A 24,383-nucleotide genomic window follows, 5' to 3' on the forward strand; every position below is an offset into this window, starting at 1 on the left:
GCTCTCTGTTAACTATACTTCAATAAAAAAAGAAAAAAGTTACTATTCTAAACATCAAATGTCAATGGAAAATATAAAGGAATAGCAACATATCAAGTGAAAACTATAGAATAACATAGTTATTTTATTGAATTTATTATTATCACTTTTTGATGCTTATGATTAACCTGTTCCTCATAAGTAGAGTGCTAAAAAGAATGTCATGTAACTATGTACCATTGTTAATTGGATTCTGACGAAGGCAGGTATTTTTTAAAAATAAAAGCATCACATAAGCAAAACAAAATAAAAGCATCACATAGCCACCTCTGATCTGGATTTGCAATCAGTAATTATCAAACTTTTGCCCTAATTGGGCTTGCTTAATTTTTCAACATTTCTACACCCTAATGCTGGGAACACAGTGAAATTAATTATCAAAATCCTTCCAAAACCATATTTAACTTTTTCTAAGCTCCATATACACTATTACAATGAAAATTTAACTGCTTTGAATTTTATCTTCTCTCTATTAGTGTACCTGTAGAATAAAGTAGTTAATCTAGAACAATCTCTAAAATGTTTTTATTTCTAAAGTTTATGATGTTAGCTATCAACAAAGACACTGAAAGCATTCTAAACAAGCATAACGTATACCTTAGAATAGTACTTATTATTTCCTAAAGAAAATCGTATTTTGAAGCATTGGTATTTAAAGAAAAATTCATCCAATATCTAATGATGGAAAAATCAATGTCTATTGGGTTATAGCAGTCTCTAGTGGGTAAAGGGGGGAAAAAACAGACCCAAAAAAATGTGAAAGTCAATTTAAAATAATGTTATGTAATTCATAGAAATGAATATTATAATGATCAATTCTTTCGGGTTCAACAAGAACAATTTCGGGATCCTAAATAATACAATAAATTAATGACATGATTTGACTACTAGTTTGTTATATGAGCCTGGAATTAAATTTGTGTGGGGTTTTTTTCTGCTTTTTAAGAAACAATAATGACAATGATAAATAGTTGTAACCAAAAAAGTCATAACTGCTGATTAGAATAATTTAGAATAAAAGCTGAATATTCATTTAGAAATATTTGAGATTTATAACTACCTCTAAAGTCCCAAACAGCTCAATATACTGTATAAAAAAGCTGATCCTTGAAAAAGAAATTGTGTTTTATCTATGCTACAAAGGAGCAGTTTTAATTTGAAAACATTATTAAATGTGGTAAGTATAGGGCTGGCTGATTACTGTATCTTGACCTTGTGAAGTTTTCGATCTCCTTTCTCAGCTGGGTCCTCTACTTCCGAGCAGGGGTAAAATCCAGGAAATGGTGTGAGGGGATTAATCCTTGGCCTACAGGAACCTGAGAAAGCACCCATCAAGGAACTGATACTCCGCAGGGAAGAAATGACTTGTGGGGGAAGGGTTGGATCAATCAGAAGGTCTGACACCATATTGCGAGCCTCATTTAGCACTGAAAGATCAACTCCACTTCCACCTCCAGAATTCTAGAAAAGAAAAAAAAAAAGGGAAATTATATATTTGTTACAAAAAACCTTAACGTTTAAGAAAAACTCTGTTTTAAGTCAATATACACATACGATATACAGCAGTTCTTCCGCTTACCTTACTCCCTCAGGAGACAGTCCAGCATAGTGACTAGGCCTTGTTGCAAAGACACTGGAGTTTGAAATCTACACTTTAATCCTACTTGTATGATTTCAGGCAAGTTATTCAACATGTGAATTTTTTAGTTTCTTTACCATAAAATGGAGATAGTAACATCTACCTAAGGCGAACGTGAGAATTAAGACTGATAATATATGCAAAGCACATAAGGCAGAGTACAGGGCATATATTTAAAGTACAATATGGGAATGCAAGCTGGTGCAGCCACTCTGGAAAACAGTATGGAGGTTCCTCAAAAAATTAAAAATAGAACTGCCCTATGACCCAGCAATTGCACTACTAGGCATTTATCCAAGGGATACAGGTGTGTTGTTTCAAAGGGACACATGCACCCCATGTTTATAGCAGCGCTATCAACAATAGCCAAAGTACGGAAAGAGCCCAAATGTCCACTGATGGATGAATGGATAAAGAAGATGTGGTATACATATACAATGGAGTAGTACTCGGCAATCAAAAAGAATGAAATCCTGCCATTTGCAACTACGTGGATGGAAGTGGAGGGTATTATGCTAAGTGAAATTAGTCAGAAGAAGACAAAAATCATATGAATTCACTCAGGTGAGGACTTTAAGAGACAAAACAGAAGAACATAAGGGAAGGGAAATAAAAATAATATAAAAACAGGGAGGGGGACAAAACGGAAGAGACTCATAAATATGGAGAACAAACTGAGGGTTACTGGAGGGGTTGTGGGAGAGGGGATGGGCTAATGGGAAGGGGCACTAAGGAATCTACTCCTGAAATCATTGTTGCACTATATGCTAACTAATTTGGATGTAAATTTTAAAAAATAAAAAATAAAATTAAAAACAACAAAAAACCACAGTATAAATAATGGAGCAAGGGCTTTGTACTGTATACAGTTAGACTCTTATCCTTGAGGCAAGTTGATAGGTTTTTCATTTTTGGATTTTTTATTTTAAGATTATCTTATTCTTTATTGGGTGACATTATGAATTAAGAACTAATTTGTAATGCAACTGTTACATGTAAGCTATTCAGTAAGTGCTGGTCTCCCAATAAATATTAGACTTTTCTTATTCTCCCCCTAAAGAATAAATAAATAAAGTGCAATAAGTAACAGTATAACCACTAATGTTACAGAAAATAAGAAGACAAAAATACAGGAAAAACAGTGTCAGGGTTCAAAGAAGATAGTGATGATTTTGAACTAAATGGTTATCAAAAACTTCATGGAGGAGGTAACATCAGACTTGGCCTTAAAAAATAGATAGGGATGATATTTTTTAAATTTAGAATAAATATTTCATTGATGTATACATATGGTATGATTTTTACTTTTTGAAAATACATATATATGGTGTTCAATTCAATTACCCATAGAAATGAGTGCACTGATAGAACAGTGAATTAATGTTACTTTTGGTGTTCTTGTTATATCTTGAACTTACATTTGAGTATGTCTGCAATTCATAATTATTGAACGCATTTAATGAGTTCACCAAGAAATGGTTTATTAGGCATCCTCAATACATTTTGGAACTAAGAAATGTTATGAAAGTTAGAACAATAATTAAGTAAGATCTTTGCTCTTTGTGGAATTTTTTTTCCTTGTGAAGTATATTTTGTCTTCGTTTTTATTTGAAAACATTTCTATTATTAGGGTACAGTCCAGCTGTTTCTAGTATTTATAAATAAATATTTCCCTATACATGTCAAAACAGATAATTAAACATACTTTTGACAAATAGCTTCCCATAAATTTGAGTTGCTGAACCAAAGTAAATGAACATGTTAAAATTTGGTCATTACCATAAAACTGCCCTCACATATGTTGGTTAAATCTATACTTCCACAAATTGTATATAACGGCATCTATTTTCCCACACCCAAATGAGAAATCTGATGATATCGGAGTTGGATGTTCCTGGTACAGATCATGCGTCATTTCTCTCCAGTTGCTTTCAAGTTCCTTTGTCTTTAGTTTTCAAACATTTCATTATGACACGGCTTGCAATAAAATTACTGGGGGGGGGGGGGGGTTTACATTTGGGGGTCACTCAGCTCATCCAACTTGTACGATTACGTTTTTTGCAAAATTTGGGGAAGTTTTCAGCCATTATTTTTTTCAAATAATCTTTTAAATTCTCTCCCTCCTTCCCTCCCTTCTGTTTCTCTCTTTCTCTCTCCCTCTCTCCCCTTCTTCCTCCCTCCCTCCTCACACTCAGATGTGAATTTCGGATCTTTTATTATCCCTTAGGTCACGAAGGCTCTATTCATTTTGTGTCCATCTATTTTCTCTATGTTGTTCAAACTGGATAAATTCTATTGTTCTATCCTCCAGTTCACAGATTCTCTCCTCTGCCATCTCCACTCCGTTACTGAGCCCATTCAGCAAGTTTTGAATTTCCATTAACAGTTTTTTCAGTTCCATAATTTCCATTTCTTTCTTTTTTATAACTTCTACAGGCCTACCTTGGAGATGCTGCAGGTTTGGCTCCAGACTGCAACAGAGCTAATATCATAATAAAGTGAGTCAAAATGAATTTTCCCGTTTCCTAGTGCATATAAATGTTTACAATGTACTGTAGTCTATTGTGTGTGCAAAGGTATTACGTCTAAGAAAATGTACATACCTTAAAAAACTTTATTGCTAGAAGCACTTGGGTGGCCCAGCTGGTTAAGCGTCTGACTCTTGATTTCAGCTCAGGTCATGATTTCCCAAGTCATGAGTTCGAGCCCCACATTGGGCTCTGTGATGACAGGACAGAGCCTGCTTGAGATTGTCTCTCTCCCTCTCTCTCTGTCCATTCCCCACTCGTGCTCTTTCTCTAAATAAATAAACTTTAAAAATACTTAAAAATACTTTATTGCTAAAAAATGCTAACCATTATCTGAGTTTTCATCAAGTCACAATCTTTTTGCTGGTGGGGGTCTTGGCTTTGATATTGATGGCTGCAGATTGATCAGGGTGGTAGCTGCTAAAGGTTGGGGTGGTTGTGGCAATTTCTTAAAATAAGTGAAGTTTGCTGCATTCAACTGACTCTTCTTTTCACAAATGATTTCTCTGTAGCATGTGATGCTGTGTGACAGCATTTTAAAAAATTTTTAATGTTTATTTATTTTGGGGGGGAGAGAGAGAGAGAGAGAGAGAGAGAGAGAGAGAGAGAGAAATAAGCAGGCTCCATGCTTTCAGCACAGAGCCTGATGTGGGGGCTCAGACTCACAAACCGTGAAATCATGACCTGAGCAGAAATCAAGAATTGGACACTTAACCAATTGAGCCACCCAGGCACCCCTGTGTGATAGCATTTTACCCACAGAACTCCTTTCAAACTTGGAGTCAACCCTCTCAAAATCTACTGTTGCTTTATCAAGTTTATGTAATGTTCTAAATCCTTTATTGTCATTTCAACAGTCTTCACAATATCCTCACCAGGAGTAGATTCCACCTCAAGGAACCACTTTCTTTGCTCAGTCCTAGGAAGCAACTCCTCATCTGTTGAAGTTTTATCATGAGATCACAGCAATTGAGTCACATCTTCAGGCTCCACTTCTAATTTTATTTCTCTTGCTATTTCTACCACGTGTAGTTACTTTCTCCACTGAAGTCTTTTTTTAATTTTTAAAAGATATTTATTTTTGAGAGAGAGACAGAGCACAAGCAGGGTAGGGGCAGAGAGAGAGGGAGACGCAGAATCTGAAGCAGGCCCCAGGCTTTGAGCCATCAGCAGACAGCCTGATGCAGAACTCAAACTCATGAACCAGGAGATCATGACCTGAGCCGAAGTTGGACGCTTAACAGACTGAACCACCCAGGCTCCCTCCACTGAAATCTTGAATCCCTCAGAGTCATCTATGTGGGTTGGAATCAACTTCTTCCAAATTCTGGTTAATGTTGGTATTTTGACCTCTTCCTATGAGTCATAAATGCTCTTAAGGGCATCGAGAATGGTGAATCCTTTCCAGAAGGTTTTCAATTTTCTTTGCCCAAATCCAACAGAAAAATCACTATCTATGGCAGCTGTAGCCTTACAAAATGTAGTTCTTAAATAATGAGACTTGAAAAGTCAAAAGTACTCCTTGCTCCATAGGCTACAGAATGGATGTTGTGTTAGCAGACAAGAAAACATCAATCTTGTCGCACATCTCCATCAGAGCTCTTGGGTGATCAGGTGCATTGTCAATGAGCAGTAATCTCTGAATCTTTTTTTTTTTTTTTTCCTGAGCAATCTGTCTCAAAACTGGGCTTATGATGTTCGATAAACCATGCTGTACATATATGTGCTTTGCTGTTCCATTTACACAGCAGTGTCGGTTTAACATAATTTTTAAGGACCCTAAGATTTTCAGAATAGTAAATGACCACTGGCTTCAACATCAAGTCACCATCTGCATTAGTCCTAATGAAAGAGTCCTTCAAAGGACTTGTCCTTTGAAGCTTTGAAGCTAGGCACTGACTTCTCCTCTCTGGCTGTGGAAATCCTAGGTGTCATCTTCTTCCAAAAGAAGACTGTTTCACCTACATTGAAAATCTGTTGTTTACTGTAAGCACCTTCAATAATTATCTTAGCTAGATCTTCTGGAAAACCAGCTGAAGCTTCTACATCAGCACTCCCTTGAACTTTTATGTTATAGAGATGGCTTCCTTCCTTAAACCTCAGGAACCAACCTCTACTACTTTCAGACTTTTCTTCCACAGCTTCCTCACCTCTCTCAGCCTTCACAGAATTAAGGAGAGTTAGGGCCCTGCTCTGGATTAGGCTTTGGCTGAAGGGACTATTGCGGCTGGTTTGATCTTCTATCCATACCACGAAAACTTCCTCCGTATCACAGCAGTAAGGCTGTTTCACTTTCTTATCATTCACGTATTCACTGAAGTAGCACTTTGAATTTCCTTCAAGAACTTTTCCTTTGCATTCACAGCTTGAATGGATGATGCAAGAGGCCTAGCTTTTGGCCCATCTCAGCTTTCGATATGCTTTCCTCGCTAAGCTTAATCACTTCTAGCTTTTGACTTAAAGTGAGAGATGTGTGGCACTTTCACTTGAACACTTAGAGGGCACTGCATGGTTATTAACTGACCTAATTTCAGTATTGTTGCATCTCAGGGAATAAGGAGGCCCAGGAGGAGAGAGATGGGGGAATGGACAGTCGGTGGAGCAGTCATGACACACACATTTACCAATTAAGCTCACCACCTTGCATGAGCATGATTCATGGCACCCCAGAACAATTACAATAGTAACACCAAAGATCACTGATCACAGATTACCATAAAAGGTATAATAATGAAAAAGTTTGAAATATTTTCACAATTACCAAAATGTGTTCGAAAAACATGAAGTGAACAAATGCTGTTGTTAAAATGGCAAAAATAAACTTGCCGATGCAGGATTGCTAAAAACCTTCAGTTTGTAAAAAAACACGGTATCTGCGAGGTGCAATAAAGTAAAACACAATAAAAGGAGGTGTGTCTGTACTTTTGTTGTTGTTGTTGAGATTTTCTATTTTGTATTTGTAATTGCTTGTTAGAACATTTGTATGATGGCTGCTTTAAAATTTCTTCCCAGATAACTCCAAATCTGATGCAATTTGGTGTGAAGGATTGATTGTCTTTTCTCACTCAAGTTGTGATTTTCCTGATTCTTGGTATAACAAGTGATTTTTTTATTTTATCATCAACATTTTGGCTATTATCCTAGAAGACTGAGTCCTATTTAAATCTTTTGTATTAAAAGGCAGGCTCTTTGCTTCGATAAAGCACACAGGTCCTGGTCTACTTCTTCAGGCTGTGGTTCTAATGACAATTAGTTTTCAGGGCACTCATAGTACTATTTCACACTGCATGACTTTTTTTCCGGTGCCACATGGGTTTCCACGGGACCCTGCTGGTACCTCTGTTGGTGAGGATATGGGAGGAGGGAAGGAGGAATTTCCTCAGATTGAGCCACCTGGTACCTCCAGGTGGGGGAGGAGAGTCTCTAGGCCACAGAAACAAAGAGCACTTTCTGGGCTAGGCACATGCTGTGACAGTACCCCTTTTGCCAGACCCCCTGGCCACTCAGTCTCTCACTGGGTAAGGAGAATCTCATGCCCAGTAGGGAATGAGAGTACTTCCCTGAACCTCTTACTGTCAGTGGAGTTCTTGGTCACTTTTCCCTTGCTAGAGCAACCAGACTCACTTGGTATAGTTCGAGGGCTCTCATTTAATCTTAGGGAAGGAACGAGCCTACCTGCATCACATTCTGTTGCTGGGCTGGGGAGTCAGGACCTGCGTCACCTTTTGCTGTTAACAGGGGTTTTAGGAAACTCGATCACTATTGTTTTCCTCCATTAGTAGGGTCCCTAACTAGTCTACCCTCCTCTTTACATTTTTCAGAGTTCTCCTTTGGTTGCCCATTGTTATTTCTGGAGTTTATAGGGGCGCCTGGGTGGCTCAGTCGGTTGAGCAGCCGACTTCAGCTCAGGTCATGATCTCACGGTCCGTGAGTTCGAGCCCCGCGTCAGGCTCTGTGCTGACAGCTCAGAGCCTGGAGCCTGCTTCGGATTCTGTGTCTCCCTCTCTCTCTGCTCCTCCCCTGTTCATGCTCTGTCTCTCTCTGTCTCAAAAAATAAATAAACGTTAAAAAAATATATTTCTGGAGTTTATAGTTATACTTAGTGGAGAGGAGAGGGGAGAATTAACCCTGAAGATACACACAGAGCACATAGAGTGATGTGCAGTACACACAGGTAAAGTACAATAAATATTACTATTAATATGGAAAAGCGAGGAGATAAAAATACAAATAGAGTGGCATCAGAGTTCAAAGAAGATACATAAAATTTTAATCTGAATGGTTAACAGAAACTTTATGGAAGGGGTAGCATTTGAGCTGAGATGTTAATTTGGTAGGATTTTATTTATAAAGATTAGGGGAAAATATTTTACGACAAAACTAAAAATGTATTTGGGGGAGTTCATTCTTCAAGAAAGAGCACAAAAGTACAAAAGTGGTAAAATGGCAAAGTACAAGGAACATGAAATTTAAGTACAGGCTTCATTTTTTTTTTTTTTTAAGAGCACTAGAACATAAGGTTGGAGGCATGTGGGGACCAAATTTTTGAGAACACCAGATTCCAGGCTCACAGATCTGAGCAGCAGAGAATCATGGATTTTGAGCAGGTTAAAGAGGAAGAACAAAGTGGGGAAAGAGAAAAGGAAGTAACAGAGGGCCCTGGAATTTTAGAGAGGATGAAAAGACAGTTAACAACTGACAGAAATATGGGAAAACAGCATCCTAGGCCAGGAGACCAGCAAGTGTGAAGACCCGAAAGCACAGGCTGCCTAGCTTCTTTGAAGAATAACAAGAAGGCCAGAGTAACTGGTGCAGAGTGAATAAAGGAGAAATTGGTACAACATGAGGGCAGAGAAGTAAAAGGCAGTAAAATAAGGGATCATGTTGTATAAGGTCATTTAAGTCCATGATAAGGACTTGAACTTTTTTCTGGGTAAGAAGAATATAGTAAGCAAGAGTGACAATTTTTTTTTAAGATTTATTTATTATTGAGAGACAGACAGACAGACAGACAGGGCATGAGCAGGGGAGGGGCAGAGAGAGAGGGAGACACAGAATCCGAAGCAGGCTCCAGGCTCTGAGCTGTCAGCACAGAGCCCGACGCCTGGCTCGGAACTCACAAACTGTGAGATCATGACCTGAGCTGAAGTCGGTCGCTCAACCAACTGAGCCACCCAGGCACCCCAAGAGTGACAAATTTTTAAAGCTGAACTTAAATTCCTATTTCCCATTGGCTTATATATGGCAAACTCTTGTTTTTGCCCAGAGAGCTAAGAATAGATTATGCATTCTAAAGGGTTATTGAAGAGGAGGAGGGGGAGATAGGCAGACTTGGTGGCTTTATTTCACCTGCAAATGCTAAAATATTTACTCTCTGGTCCTTTATAGAAAACATTTTGCTAAGTCCTGTCTTATAATCTCAGAGATGCTTAGTATTCATTATTACTGAAATTAATATAAGATTAGCTCACATTTTTATTCAATGCTACTATCTCCCAGGCACTTTATTATTATTATTATTATTATTATTATTATCATCATCATCATCATCAGCCCTCTGAAAGAAGTGGTATTATTCCCAATTTATAGATGAGAAAATAGGTTCAGAGTGACTTAAGAGGCTTGCCTTATTTTTCAAAAGAAGGCTGTATCAACCCAACTCTTCTGCCTAGAATAACTAGTCTAGAAAAGAAAATGGACTAAACTAGTCCGTTTCAAAGCCTCAGAGCACAGCCAAGCAGCCAGGGCTTGAAAGAATAAGACCTCAGAGTTAAAAAATTAAAATGAACCCCACTATTCTGTGCTTTTTCCCCTCAAGGAAACCACTGCAGATTCATAACTGGCCAGGGCAGAGAGGAGAAGCAGCAGAGCAGTTAAGAGGGTAGGAAATAAAGTAGAGCTTTCTGTCATCTCAGGAGGCTAGCAGACCAAAACTGGAGTTCAGGGTTATCAAGACAGGCAGAGCTTTAAAGACAAAGCAAGCACTCTGAGAGAAGAAACAAAACCAAGCTTGAATTCAGAGCAGCTTTGCCCCTAAAGGCATTTGCCAATTTGCAAACAGTGGCCAAGAGATGGAGAAACCAAGCAAAATTTCTCAAAAAGATTTCTATTTTGAAAGTGAAACAGAGGGGCGCCTGGGTGGCTCAGTCAGTTGAGCGTCTGACTTCAGCTCAGGTCATGATCTCACAGTCCCTGAGTTCAAGCTTCACGCTGGGCACTGTGCTGACAGCTTGGAGCCTGGAGCCTGCTTCGGATTCTGTGTCTCCGTCTCTCCCTCTCCCTCTCTCTCTCTCTCTCTTTGCCCTCTCCCACTCACATTTGCTTTCCCCTCCTCAAAAATAAATAAACATTAAAAAAATTTTAATTAAAAAAAAAAGTAAAATAGAGCTTTCAGCAGTCTCAATGCTGGAGGGAACAACAGAAGGAGTTACTAGAAAACACATCAGTAACTAAGCTGTTATAAGAAAAGATAGGGGCACCTGGGTGGCTCAGCCGGTTGAGCATCCGACTTCAGCTCAGGTCATGATCTCACAGTTTGTGGGTTCCAGCCCCGCATCAGGCTCTGTGCTGACCGCTTGCTCAGAGCCTGGAGGCTGCTTCAGATTCTGTGTCTCCTTCTCTCTCTGCCCCTCCCCCGCTCACACTTTGTCTCACTCTGTTTCTCAAAAATAAATGTAAAGAAAATTAAAAAACAAAGATAGAAAACCTGAATAGACCTAAAACTATTAAAGAAACTGAATCCATAGTTTAAAATTTGCTCATTAAAAAAAACTCCAAACTGAGATGGCTTCACCAGAACATTCTTTTAAACATTAAAGAAAGAAAGAATACCAATCTTACCAAACTTTTCTAGATAACAGAGACTGAATATACCACTTTAAAAGGCTACTGTAACCTTTATACCAAAAACATGACAAGAACATTATGGAAAACAAGAATTGTGGGGCCAATTCTCTCTCATAAACGTGGATACAAAATTCTAAAACAAAATATTAATAGTATCCAGTGATACATATATACATTTTATATACATTTATACATTTTTTAAATATCTTTATCAAATTTGCTTTATTCTGGGAATATGGAGATGGTTCAACACAGATATAGAATTAAACAATATGATTCACCACATTAAAAGAACAAATGGAAAAAAATCCAGGAATCATCTCAATAGATACAGAAAAACCATCTGATAAAAATTCTACACCCATTCATGACTAAAAAGAGAAAAAATGCCTTAGTAAATTAGGATTAGAATGGAACTTCCTTAATCTGATAAAGGGCATCTACAGAAAATATTAGTGATATTTTCATCAAAAGACATCATGATAAACCAGACTGGGAGAAGACATTTCTAAATACACACACTTTAACATACATACTATACATATCTATACATATATGTGTGTGCGTATACACATATATACATATATACACACATATATACGTGTGTGTGTGTGTGTGTGTGTGTGTGTGTGTGTGTGTATTCATGTCTGAAATACACAAAAAATCCTACTGGTCACCAAGTAAAAGGTAAATAATCAGTATTAAAATAGGAAAAAACCTGACCAGAGAATATCTGGGTAGCCAATTAACATAAGATCCTCAACCTGATGAGTCATCAGTGAAATGCAATTATTAAAAGCACCATGATAATACTGCTTCACAGCTACCATAATGATTTAAAACAGACACTACCAAGTGTTGACAACAATGTGGAATAACTGGAACTATCAGAGGCTGATGGCTGGGTAAAATCTGATACGATCTCTTTGGAAAATTACTGAGTACTATCTACTGAAACTCAGCATATGCATGCATACTCGATGAGCTAGCAATCTACTCTAAGATATATACCCAACAAAAGACATCAAGAGTGTTCCAGCAGCATTACTTGCAATAGCCACGAAGGGGTTCAGGACAGGCCCTCTCAGAATGTGCCACTTTGGCATATGGATTATTTTTTAAGCTGAAGGCCCTTGAGATCCTGTGGCCCCATGAGAAACTTTTGCCCCTCCCTTAACTAATAGAAGAATCTATATTGGTGGGGGGGGGGGGGTTCTTTCCCAGAATAAGGGTTATTAGCAGAGATCATCTTTTTTAAGATTTTATTTTTAGGTAATCTTTACACCCAATGTGGGCTCAAACCTATACCCCAAGATCAAGAGTTACATGCTCTACCTGACTAAGCCAGCCAGAAGCCCCCAGCAGAGATCAATTTTATCTGGGTGAACCATCTGTACAGCAGGGCAAACATCTAATTACCAAACATATGCTCTACTTACCGCCCTGTGAATTATATTCCTTTCCTCTGAAGTTCCAGACCCATGTCCCCTTTCTCCTTAGTTGAGAATGACATATATACCTTATTTTGCCTGATTATTTTTGGAATTTCCATGTCTATGTGGACTCCCTATACAGATGCCTATTAAATTTGATTTTCTCCTGTTCATCTGTCTTATGCCAATTTGATTCTTAGCCCAGCTAGAAGGACCTTTGAGGAGGAATTCTTGCTTCCTGACAGCCAAAAATGAAACTTAAAAAGAAAAAGTCCATCTACTATAGGATGAAAAAATTGGAGTATATTCATTCAATGAACTACTAAATAGAATGAAAATGAATGAATTACTGCTATGTGCAATAATATTAATCTCCTAAATATAATTTTGAAAGAAAGAAGCAAAAAATACATATCATTAATTCCACTCATATAAAATTCAAAGACAGAAAAACTAAGTTGTGATGACAAAAATCAACATTGATATAATGCTTGGGAGAAGTTGATGACCAGGAGGGGAACATAAGGGGGGACTTTGGGGGAGCTGAATTCTTCATCTGAAAGACAATCACATGTATATAATCACTTTGAGAGAATTCATCAAGTTGTACACTTATGACTTACACATTTTTATATATGAATGTTACACTAAAATTTTTTTTAGAGGATGAGAAAGAGAAAGAGGAAGAGGAAGAGAGGGAGGAAAGAGGGAGACAGGTATCTGATATCACATACCAGTCTGTATGACTACAAGCCCATGCTTTTAACCAGGACTGCTTATTTATCTTTAGATTTTACTAATAATTTAAATACTCTATTAATTGAAAACTGAGGATCTTGGTGGATATAACTGATGAGAAAGCCCTTGTGTAGGTCAAAGAACCAGCCCTTTTTAGGTCATAAGTGGCCTTCTTGATTTCATTTGACTGCAATAATTACATTTTTATTCCCCAAAATCCAGAAAATATTTCATTCTTATGGGCTGTTGTGGATATTCCATTCACATTTTAAAAATAAAACACACTCAAAGGAATATTCATTTTTTAAAAATTGGTATAGAGACAACTAACTAAATAAATCTAATTAATGGGTAATGTTTCTGTAAATACAAAGAACAGAGATTTGATATTTACTGATATTTATCAATTAGCATGAAAACCATCAGGTTTCAAAACAGTACATTAACCATAATATTATAATTTTTGTAGAATAGAATACATAGATTTTAATACAATGGAAAAATGGGAAAAGATCTGTAAAGATATACATCAAAAGTTAACATAATTAACATAGTTATTGTTTGATGTTTAGAAATGGTTTTTCTTCTTTCTCTTATACATGTATTTTCAATTCTGTTATGAATAGATATTACTTAAGTGACCAAAAAAGTTTAAAAGTACATATTGGGGCACTTGGGTGGCTCAGTCAGTTGTGTCTGACTTCAGCTCAGGTCACAATCTCACAGTTTGTGAATTCGAGCCCCGCATCAGGCTCTCTGTCAGCATGGAGCCTACTTAAGATCCTCTACCCGCCTCCCTCGCTCTCACATTCTCTCTCAAAAATAAATAAACATTAAAAAAATTTTTTAAAGAAAAAGAGTATATATTATAGGATTTTATTTGTATATATGAAGTTCATCAATAAGCAAAACTAACTACTCAAAGTCAAGATAGACATTATCTTTGGGGATATAGGAAATAACCCCTAATGGTGTATAAGTAAGACTTCTGGAATGCTGGTAAAATTCTACTTCTGGATGTTGGTCCTGGTCACATGGGATGTTTAGTTTGTGAAACTTCATCAAGCTATGCACTTTTCTTTTACATATACATATATGTTTTTTAAGTACACTTCATGCCCAGCACAGAGTCCAGCTCGGGGCTTGAACTCACGACACAACTCTAGATCAACACCTGAGCTAAGATGAAGAGTAGGATGCTTGACTGACCAGGACACCTAGGTACCCCAGGCTGTGTACTTTTCCATATGTATAATTCAATTAGAAGTTTATCAAAAACTCTAAGTAGAGTGTTTTCATTTCCCTAACAAAATGCCACTTGTTTTTGCTTTTTCTCATATATGGCCTTAAATCTTTTTTTTTCCCCTGCTGTGAATCAGTTGCCCACAATAAGAAAAAAAAATCTCATCCTTAATATGGAATTAGTAGTTTATTCTGAGCCCAGATTATATGAGTAACATTTAAAAAATAACTCTTGGGGTGCCTGGGTGGCTCAGTCAGTTGAGTGTCTGACTTTGGCTCAGGTCATGATCTCACGGTTCACAAGTTTGAGTCCCACGTCAGGCTCTGTGCTGACAGCTCAGAGCCTGGAGTCTGCTTCGAATTCTGTGGCTCCTTCTCTCTCTGCCCTCCCCTGCTCATGCTCTCTCTCTCAAAAATAAACAAACATTAAAAATTTTAAAAACTTATATAAGTATGGTTTCTTCTTCTTCCTTACAATTAAAATGTATTAAAAAAAAACAAACAACTAATACCTAAATGAAAGTTCCGTTCATTTTAGTTCAGTTAAAGAAAATCTTATGAAAAAAAATTTTTAAATGTCAAAAGTTCCATTACAGGGGTGCCTGGGTGACTCAGTCAGTTAAGCATCCCACTTCGGTTCCGGTCATGATTTCACAGTTCATGAGTTCAAGCCCCACATCATGCTCTATGTTGACAGCTCAGAGCCCGGAGCCTGCTTCAGATTCTGTGTATCCCTCTCTCTCTGCCCCTGCCCTGCTCACACTCTGTCTCTCTCTCCTTCAAAAATAAAAAAAATAAAAATAAATAAAAATAAAAAGTTTCGTTAAAGTACACCTAAAACTTTAACATTATGTGTCAACTATACTTCCACCTAAAAAAAGTTTCAGGGGCACCTGGGTGGCTCAGTTGGTTGAGAGTCCGACTTTGGCTTAGGTCATGATCTCGCTGTTCCTGAGTTTGAGCCCCGCATCGGGCTCTGTGCTGGCAGCTTAGAGTCTGGAGCCTGCTTCAGATTCTGTGTCTCCCTCTCTCTCTCTGTCCCTCCCCTGCTCATGCTCTGTATCTCTCTCTTCTCAAAAATAAATAAACATTATTTAAAAAGTTTCATTACAGATATTAGTTATTAGTGATATTATTTAAATTTACCTGATAATGAGGTTTATACCATTGCTTTAAGTCCCAGTCCCAAAGAATCATCTGGGAAAAAAAAAAAAAAATTTAGTTACAAACCAGAATCCAACAAACAAACATATGTAAAGACAAAATGGAACATCTTTAATTACAGATACCTAAAATAGCTTACAGCTTGGAAGGGGAATTGGGAAGGTAATAGTAAAAATTATCTCTAGACAGAATATTCCATAAATTATGTACTCTGTGATTGAGAAATCAAAAGAATAGTCAGAATAAAGTCACTATAATAAGCCATATTAAATAGCAAATATCTATTACCACAAAAAGGAAAATACAAATCAAAATAACACCTATTTACTAAAAAATACAAGAAAAATGACAAATCATCAGCAACTCTCCCTGTCCCCACCGTCTTCAAAGGATCATCACTCACATCCTAAACCAGTGTCAATGGGTGGTGCTATTTCCTTACTAATAAGGCACCTGTCAAAATCCATTTTAAAAGCTTATCCTTGGGGTTAGATTAAGTACAAATCATACCTGATTATAAAAAGCAACACTCAACCCTTTTGATATGCAGATAATTACGATGGTTTTCCTGTCTCTTTAAAGGCTATCAGTGATAACTTCTTAGTCCCAAACTAATCTTTTTCCTGTCCTTTTAATTCCCAGCAGACTTTTCTGGCTGCTTCCCCTTCCAATAGTCCCTATGCTCCAGGAGAAAAAAATTAGCTTTCATTTAGCAAGCTATAACTGCTACCTATAGTTAACCCTAAATTTCTTTTAAGATTATTTAGTTAACAAATAGGTCTCCTCCGTTTGCCTAAATAGATTATAATTGCAATTTTCTACAGTTTTGAACCCTAGTCTTGAATTTAAACCTAACTTGTAATACAATCACCTGATTTCCATATACTGAACTATTGTTTTTTTCAAGCCCCCAGTAGGGGGGCTCCAACTCACAACCCAGAGATCAAGAGTTACACACTCTACCAACTGAGCCCACCAGATGCCCCTATACTGAACTATTTGTATTGTTTTTTGTCATTAGGTCTTCTGTCTCCAGGTTGCAAAAGATCTTGAAAGTATTATCCACTCTATCATTGGTCCAATATTTTATCAGGAGTTGGCAGATTTTCTTCTGTAAAGGGATAGATAGTAAATATTTTAGGCTTTGCAAGCCACCTAAGGTCACTATGACATAATCTTTTTTTGTTTTACAACCCTTTAAAAATGTAAAAACATTCTTAGCTCAAGAGCCATACAAAAACAGGCTCCCTGGCTGTCCGATTTCATAGATGGGCTATAGCTTGCTGAACCTTATTGTATATAATATTCTCCCCTCCTTAATCACTCAAAACATTGTCAGCTGTCATTATCTCCATGTCCTCGTCAACATCCTTGCAGAAGGTCATCTCTTTGCCAGTGAAAAGAAACCTGTTCCTTCCCAAAGAAAATGCAGACATACTATGACCACTTATAAAATTCATGGGCCAGTACCACAAAATGGCTATAGTAGAACTATATGCAAAACACATCATGAATATTAGTAGGTTCACTAAATTTATGCAGTACTTTATATGGCTCTAAGTGTAATCCTGATATAATTATTTCAGGTTGTGATTTGACCAGGATACATTCCAGGTTCTACAGACATTTAATTAATGCAGTTTAAGATGTTAATAACTTTCTAAAACACTCACATTAAGAATAGCATAACTTAAATCCCCGAGTTTCTTTTATACTTGGTACTGCTAGGCTCCATTTTGTCCATGCTATTCTTATACAATAAAAACCTGCAATACTTTACTTCCGTCCTTAATTTAGCCTGTCAACGTTTTCTTTTGCGATTGAGGAGGTCAACTAGCCTATTCACCATTCCGCTCATTGTTTGTAAATCTGATGTTTTCTTAAGTACACCAATAAAAGTACAGAATAGATAGGTGTGAGGCCAGAGCCACAGGATGGGTCATCCAAAATAACCCAGGAGATACGCATCAATTCACTAATTTGCATTCTAAATCTACAAACTTGCCCAAGTGTACTGTCATCCAATCCATACTTATACATTTCTTCTACAAGCATGCCATCCAACAGTGCCTATTCCACATGCCAATTCCTCATACTCCCAATTCATCAGTCTAGGTAGAAGCTGATCTCTTGCTAAATCAAGCACATTTGCAGGAGGACAGCTTCTTAACAGTGAGTCTTCCTTGCACCTCACTTCATTCACCTGGATAATTAAATAAATACTATCTTTTTCAAGGTTTGTACTCTAATGCCGGAACCGTATTTGTATTCGTGTCACGCATTCTTACTGGTTGTCCTGTCCCTCCCAAGCTGGTGAAAATTTGTTCCCGGGAAACAAAAAACATCTTAAAACTAATAAAATGGGTATAGCCCTCCAAACGCCACAGTATATAAACAGGCCGTCAATCTACTGTACTGAAATTTCATAGAGGGTAAGGGATGACTGGAGGAAAAACAGTGTTTAAAACAGCTCCTTAGGGGAGTGATAATGAAAATAAGGTTGCGAAATACTGAAATAAAGTAGTCTAGCTTCTTGCTTACAAAAGCAACATTAGCTTACATTCTGAGAGACCGTTCCAGGCTGCCTACTCAGAAGCCGGTGCTAACATGAGAGGTGATGTATACTCTATTCTAACGGCTCTTGTAGGTTTTTGTCTGAAAACCTGCATGTTAAGAACTGAAAACAGATACCATGAAAGTCACAAACTTCTGGTAGACAGTCTTCTATTTAATTTGAACTAGCATATTAGTGATTTTGAAAAAAAAAAACAAAATTTTTGCATGAGTAGTAGATGTATGATCCAGAAGTTCCTTAGGTATATATTAGAGCAGTCTTATTCCAAGTGTGGTCCACAGTAAAATAAAGAAATTAGGATACATGTTTAATAATTTTTATAGCAATTAAACATTGCCAAAACATTTTTAGTGAATTTTACCAAAGCATCAATCCACCACAAATTCAGAGAAAAACCTTTCCAAAGCTTGAACTTTGCTATATGGTTTAATATAAATGCACATAGCTGCACTGTTTGGAGTAGCAAAAAAACTAGATACAACCCAAATGTCTGTCCATAACAAAAGGGAGAAATTTGTGTATATTCATACAATGCAATACAATGGTGACAATAAATGAAGTACAGCTCCATACTATATAAATAAATCCCAGAAACATACGATTGAATGAGAAAAACAAGTCACAGAAGGATACATACAGTAGTAATTTCACACATGTAAAATATACTGAAATATATTTTTTAAGAATATAAATACATGAGAAACTATAAAGAAATGCAGTATGGGGGAGCCTGGGTGGCTCAGTTAAATGTCTGACTTGGGCTTAGGTCATGATCTCGTGGTTCCTGAGTTCCAGCCCCGCATCAGACCCTCTGCTGTCAGCACAGAACCCGCTTCAGATCCTCTGTCTCCCTCTCTGTCTTCTCCTTCCCCACTTGCACTCTCTCTCAAAAATAGACAAACATTAAAAAAAAAAAATCAGTATGGTGATTGTATCTAAGGGAAAAGAGAAGGAAATTAGATCTGGGAGTGGTGTACAAGGCACTTCAAACTTAATGGTAATGTTCAAAATTAATGGTAAAGGAGAATTGATGGTGTTTGTTATTTTTCACCTATACTTTATGCAAATTTTACAAGTTTTTGTTAAGCTTCAATTAAAAAATTAAGAATTTAGATAGGTAAAGAAATGAAGACGGTGACTAGCAAAAACTCTTGAGAAATCACGCTGGAAATGGCGAGAATGAAATGGAACAACAGTTGGAGAAGAATGTGGGGATAATATTTTGTTGTTGTTGTTAACCTGGTAGGCTCTAGAATTTGTCTATACTTGATAGGAATGATCCAGGACAGTAGGAGCACTAATAATACAGGATAAATTGAGACAGATTCAAAGTAATAATACCCTTAATGAAAACATTGCTCAATGTCTCTATAATATTAGGACTTAGATAAAATTTAGGAAATACTAGGAAATAGTAATGGAGTATTCACTATTATTTATCAGATTATGATTTGTGAATCACTAGTCATTTGTCAGTGGTCTGGAATATTTAGAGGGCAAAAGGAATCAATTTAGCTTATAAATACTTCAGAATTGTGAAATATAAGATTAATTCTGATTTCCACACAAATATCATCTTTTTTTAAGGTTATTTATTTTTGAAAGAAAGAGACAGAGACACAGCACAAGTGGGGGAGGGACAGAGAGAGAGGAAGACAGAGTATTAGAAGCAGGCTCCAGGCTCTGTGCTCTCAGCACAGAGCCCAACATGAGGCTCAAACTCACGAGCCACAAGATCACGACCTGAGCCAAAGTCAGAGCTTAACCAACTGAACCACCCAGGTGCCCCTCATCATTTTCATCTTAATAACTATTATATTCTTCAAAGCTGGGCAGGTGCCCTAGGTCTGTGTTATTCTTTACAAGTCATCTTATCTAAAGTATTTTTAAGTCATTCAAATATTCTTTACATCTGTTAAATCTGCATTCCTTTCATTGTTGTTGCATTATATCTCCAATCAAAAAACTAAATGGTTCTAAGTTGGTTTCCTAAAGCTTAATTAAGGTGTTGATAAAAACAAACATAAATAACTCAGAATAAATGCTAAGCCTAGAGCAAGAACAAGACTCCAATGCAAATGCAATACAAATCTCTGGGTGTGAGAATACCACACAAACCCATAAAAACAAAAATATTACTAGGGCATACAATAGTGAGTATCGAAAAGCTAATTTTGGGGGCTCAGTCAGTTGAGCATCTAACCCTTGATTTTGGCTCAGGTCATGATCTCACAGTTCCTGGAATCGAGCCTAGCTGACAGCATGGAGCTTGCCGGGGAATTCTCTCTCTCTCTCTCTCTCTCTCTCTCTCTCTCTCTCTGCCTCTCACCTGAGCACACATGTGCATGCACACATGCTCTCTCTCTCTCTCAAAATAAATAACCTTTAAAAAAATTAAAGCTAATTTTTTTAAATTATTTTTTTAATGGTTATTTATTTTGAGAGAGAGGGAGGGAGAGGGAGCACATGTGAGCAAGGGAGGGGCAGAGAGAGAAGGAGAGAGAGCATCTGAAGCAGGCTCTGTGCCAACAGCAGAGAGCCCCCCGATGCAGGGCTCAAACTCACAAACCGTAAGATCATGATCTGAGTCAAAGTCAGACGCTTAACCGACTGAGATACCTAGGCACCCCAAAGCTTATATTTTTTAGACTTGTAATTCTTTCACTCTATATTCTTCTGCATGGTTTTCACTTTGAAACTTTATCAAATAATGATGATAGGAAGCCGTGGAAACTTTCATGGCCTATACAAACAAAACATAAAAATGTTTTCGGTAGACCAACAGAATTTTTCCAGAACAAGCACGTAATGCTTTCTTACATGAAACTGAAGATTTTTGTTCCTAAAACAGAAGAGACAAAAACTATAGAGGCACCATTCAGATTCTGTGCTCCTCACTGCAAAAGCATATTAAAAAAAGACAAACTATTGCCTAGAGATTTGTAAAGCCAGCCACACAGATGATAAACATTATGCTGGAAGAGTGAACAGAGTAATTAATTTCCAACATATATTTGCCATATGACACCTTGGGACATCACAGAATTGAAAAGGCATATAATGTAAAAAAGTAACTACCGGGGCTCTGTGTGGCTCAGTCAGTTAAGTGTCCAACATCAACTCAAATCATGATCTCATGGACAGTTCGTGGGTTTGAGCCGTGCATTGGGCTCTGTGATGACAGCTCAGAGCCTGGAGCCTGCTTTGGATTCTGTCTCCCTCTCCCTCTGCCCCTCCTCCACTTGCACGCTGTGTCTCTCTCTCAAAAATAAACAAACATTAAGAAAAAATTTTTTAAAAAGTAACTACTGTCACATTTGCATACAGTAGATATTTTACTTTATTGCTGGATAAATGCATTCATGTGCTAAGTCTGAATCAGCTCTTGGTGTATATGCAATACACATGAGGAAGGGTCACAGACAAATTTTTATGTGTTTATCACTGAAAATCCATGCTACAAAAGATGATATTTTCCCCTATGTAATGATTATTTTGTGAACTCTGTTAGAAACCGAAAAATGTGTGTTGGAATAAGTTCTAAAAGAATTAGTTATCTGTACAGCAAGGAAAAGTCTTGCTAAACAATGACAATAACTCCTAACTGCAAGTTTATACGCTACTTTATTCACAGAAAACAGCTGGTGATTAAAACACATATGCTGGTCATAATTCAATGTTAAAGAAATAGCATAAATGTAAATGCACTCAATTTTTGGGCACAGAGTATACATCTTTTCAGTGTGCTATAGAAAATGAGGCAAAAAAAAAAAAAAAAAAAATGAGGCAAATATAAAAATATTAAAAAACAAAATATAAACACAAATAGTAAATATAACAGAAGTGTTTTTCTCGATAAGTCACATAAAACTTCTATTTCTCAAGCTTTTAAGTATGATAATGCCCATTAACTTAGCAACTGACACAACCCTGAAAATAATCTGCAGTGAGAAATCTCTTCACAATTGGCAGGGTCCATGTTGAATATTCAAAACCAACAGCCACAAACACTTGCTGCCTTCCATCACCAATTATGGGTTTGCTTGGATTTTTCTAATTTAAGAGAAAAAGAGAAAAGAAAAGAATTTGGTTGGAGATAGGATGAATCTACAACACACAACCTATTTACTCATCAGTGAGCTGCAACAGAGATACCCTCAATACTGTAAACAATGTTCATGGATATAAAAATACTGGAATTTTTAGTTTTTAAAAATTATATGAATCATTTTTATACATTTATCTAAAATTAGTAGGTGCCTACCATGCATAATGAATACACAGTGGATAGTATACAGATACTAAAATTTAAGAAGAATTGGTAGAAACATTTATTCCTCCTGTGTAATAATATATAGCTCTTTTAAAATCTTACTTCCAAGTAAACAGTGTATCAGTATATGTCCTGTATATATGTTGTTCCCAAGTCAGCAAAATTTTAGGCACTAAACTTTAGTACCAATACCAAAGTAGATCATGTAAATAATTTAAATATAAAAATAAGTAATTTAAATTAGCTAAATTTTGAAGCACAGTAAAAAAAGAAGTTATAGTGGGTATGGTAGGTTTTCAAAATATGGTTCTACTATAAGACATTGTTTAATAATGAAAGCATGAACTTTTAAGTGCTGTTTTAGGAGCTTCCAATATTATATTCATCTGTTTCCTTGTAAGCTCGAATATAATATAGTATCAGAAATCGATACATATTTTCACATACTACAGTAATCTGTTCAAAACTAATTTTAAAAACAGCATTTAAGTAACATATGAGGTGTATACTACTAAAAAATGTTTTTAGTTGATTTGATAAAAGGAACCCAAGACTATGCCTTCATATAAATTCAACTTTGTGGTTAAAAAACTGAATCCTGATAAAAGTTTCTGTTTGAATATGTTTGTAAGTCCAACATGCTTTACAGAGCTCTGCAAAACCACCAACACCACAGTGAAACATCAGCAGTACAACCAGGAGATGTTATCAGGGTCAATTACGTCAATGAGGTTTTATTTCATTGTTCCCTATGTAGCCAAAAAGAAAAACATATATGTGCCTTAAGTCAAACTTACATTACTGTTGTACTTATGTGAAATTTAAAAAGTATTATGGTACAGCTGTGAATTAACTGTTACAATACCTTTTATTCTTTTATTTCTTAGTGATATTTTACTTGCGCTTTGTGTATAAATCTATCCTAATGAAATTGGCTGAATTTCAGTATTCCCAAGTTTTTCTGTATCTATGCTTTCCAACTCAGACCCAGTAAAGAACCCATTTAACTCTGTGATTGAGTTTACTGAACATAAGCCAAAAACATAAATGGATAGCCAAAGCGTTAAACTAACTAAAACTGTACTAAGTCCAACGTGCAAAGACAGTATCCTTGACCCCTGTATGACAAAGAAGGGCCCCGGTCAGAAAACCTGAGAAGCAGGAAAAGGGGTAGGGGTGTGTGTGTGTGTGTGTGTGTGTGTGTGTGTGTGTAGGGCAGGTGGTGGGAGGACTAGTATTAGAAACTAATCTCATTCACTACCCCTACTAAGCAATCAAATAATATGATTATGTTCAGGGTAACTTAGACTATATGCTATATCCCAGCACTATGTTAGGCACTTAATACCTATTGTCTCCTTTAATCTCTACTAGAATTTTCTGTGGTAAGCCTTTTTTCCCCATTTTACAGATGATACAACAGAGACTAAGAAAGGTTAAGTAACCTGCCCAAAGTCACATGACTAGTAAGTGGCAGAGACAGAAACTAGATTCAACTCTAACTCCAAAGCTTTAAGGATTTTTAACCACAATGCCACATCATCTTAGAATTATCATCATTTACTAAATGCTGTTATGTCCTAACAATGTGGCAGGCACTTGGCAGCCATGTAAAATCACAACAATTTTTTGCAAGTAACCCCATTTTCTATACGGAAAAGTTGAGGCTTGGTGATCATACTAATACTTCGGCATTTGCCTCCCAGATTCCTTCTTTGCCCTTCCCTTGACCCTGGGGAGGCTGAACTCCCATGCAGCTGGTTTCTGCTTTGGCTGGGAGCCACCAGCAGGGAACTGGGGTCTTAGAGGAAAGAGAAATCAAAGTCATTTCTTTTCTGCTGCCTACATACCACTGTGTCCCCCCCCCCCCCCATGACTATAGCTCTTACCAGATGGTCTTCCCTTC

General features: G+C 36.9%; 1 protein-coding gene across 1 annotated transcript; it reads right to left on the reverse strand.

Annotated features, from left to right (window-relative positions):
• Window positions 1–6: 6 nt before the first annotated feature.
• LOC125917399 (cGMP-inhibited 3',5'-cyclic phosphodiesterase B-like) lies at window positions 7–15,697 on the reverse strand. Its single transcript, XM_049623609.1, has 2 exons — window positions 15,612–15,697; window positions 7–1,500 (listed from the first exon to the last, which is right to left on the reverse strand). Exons 1-2 carry the CDS (start codon window positions 15,660–15,662, stop codon window positions 1,237–1,239), a joined length of 315 nt encoding a protein of 104 aa, XP_049479566.1. The 5' UTR covers window positions 15,663–15,697; the 3' UTR covers window positions 7–1,236.
• Window positions 15,698–24,383: the final 8,686 nt, after the last annotated feature.

The sequence above is a fragment of the Panthera uncia genome, unplaced genomic scaffold, assembly GCF_023721935.1.
Source record: "Panthera uncia isolate 11264 unplaced genomic scaffold, Puncia_PCG_1.0 HiC_scaffold_1795, whole genome shotgun sequence".
Lineage (NCBI taxonomy): Eukaryota > Metazoa > Chordata > Mammalia > Carnivora > Felidae > Panthera > Panthera uncia.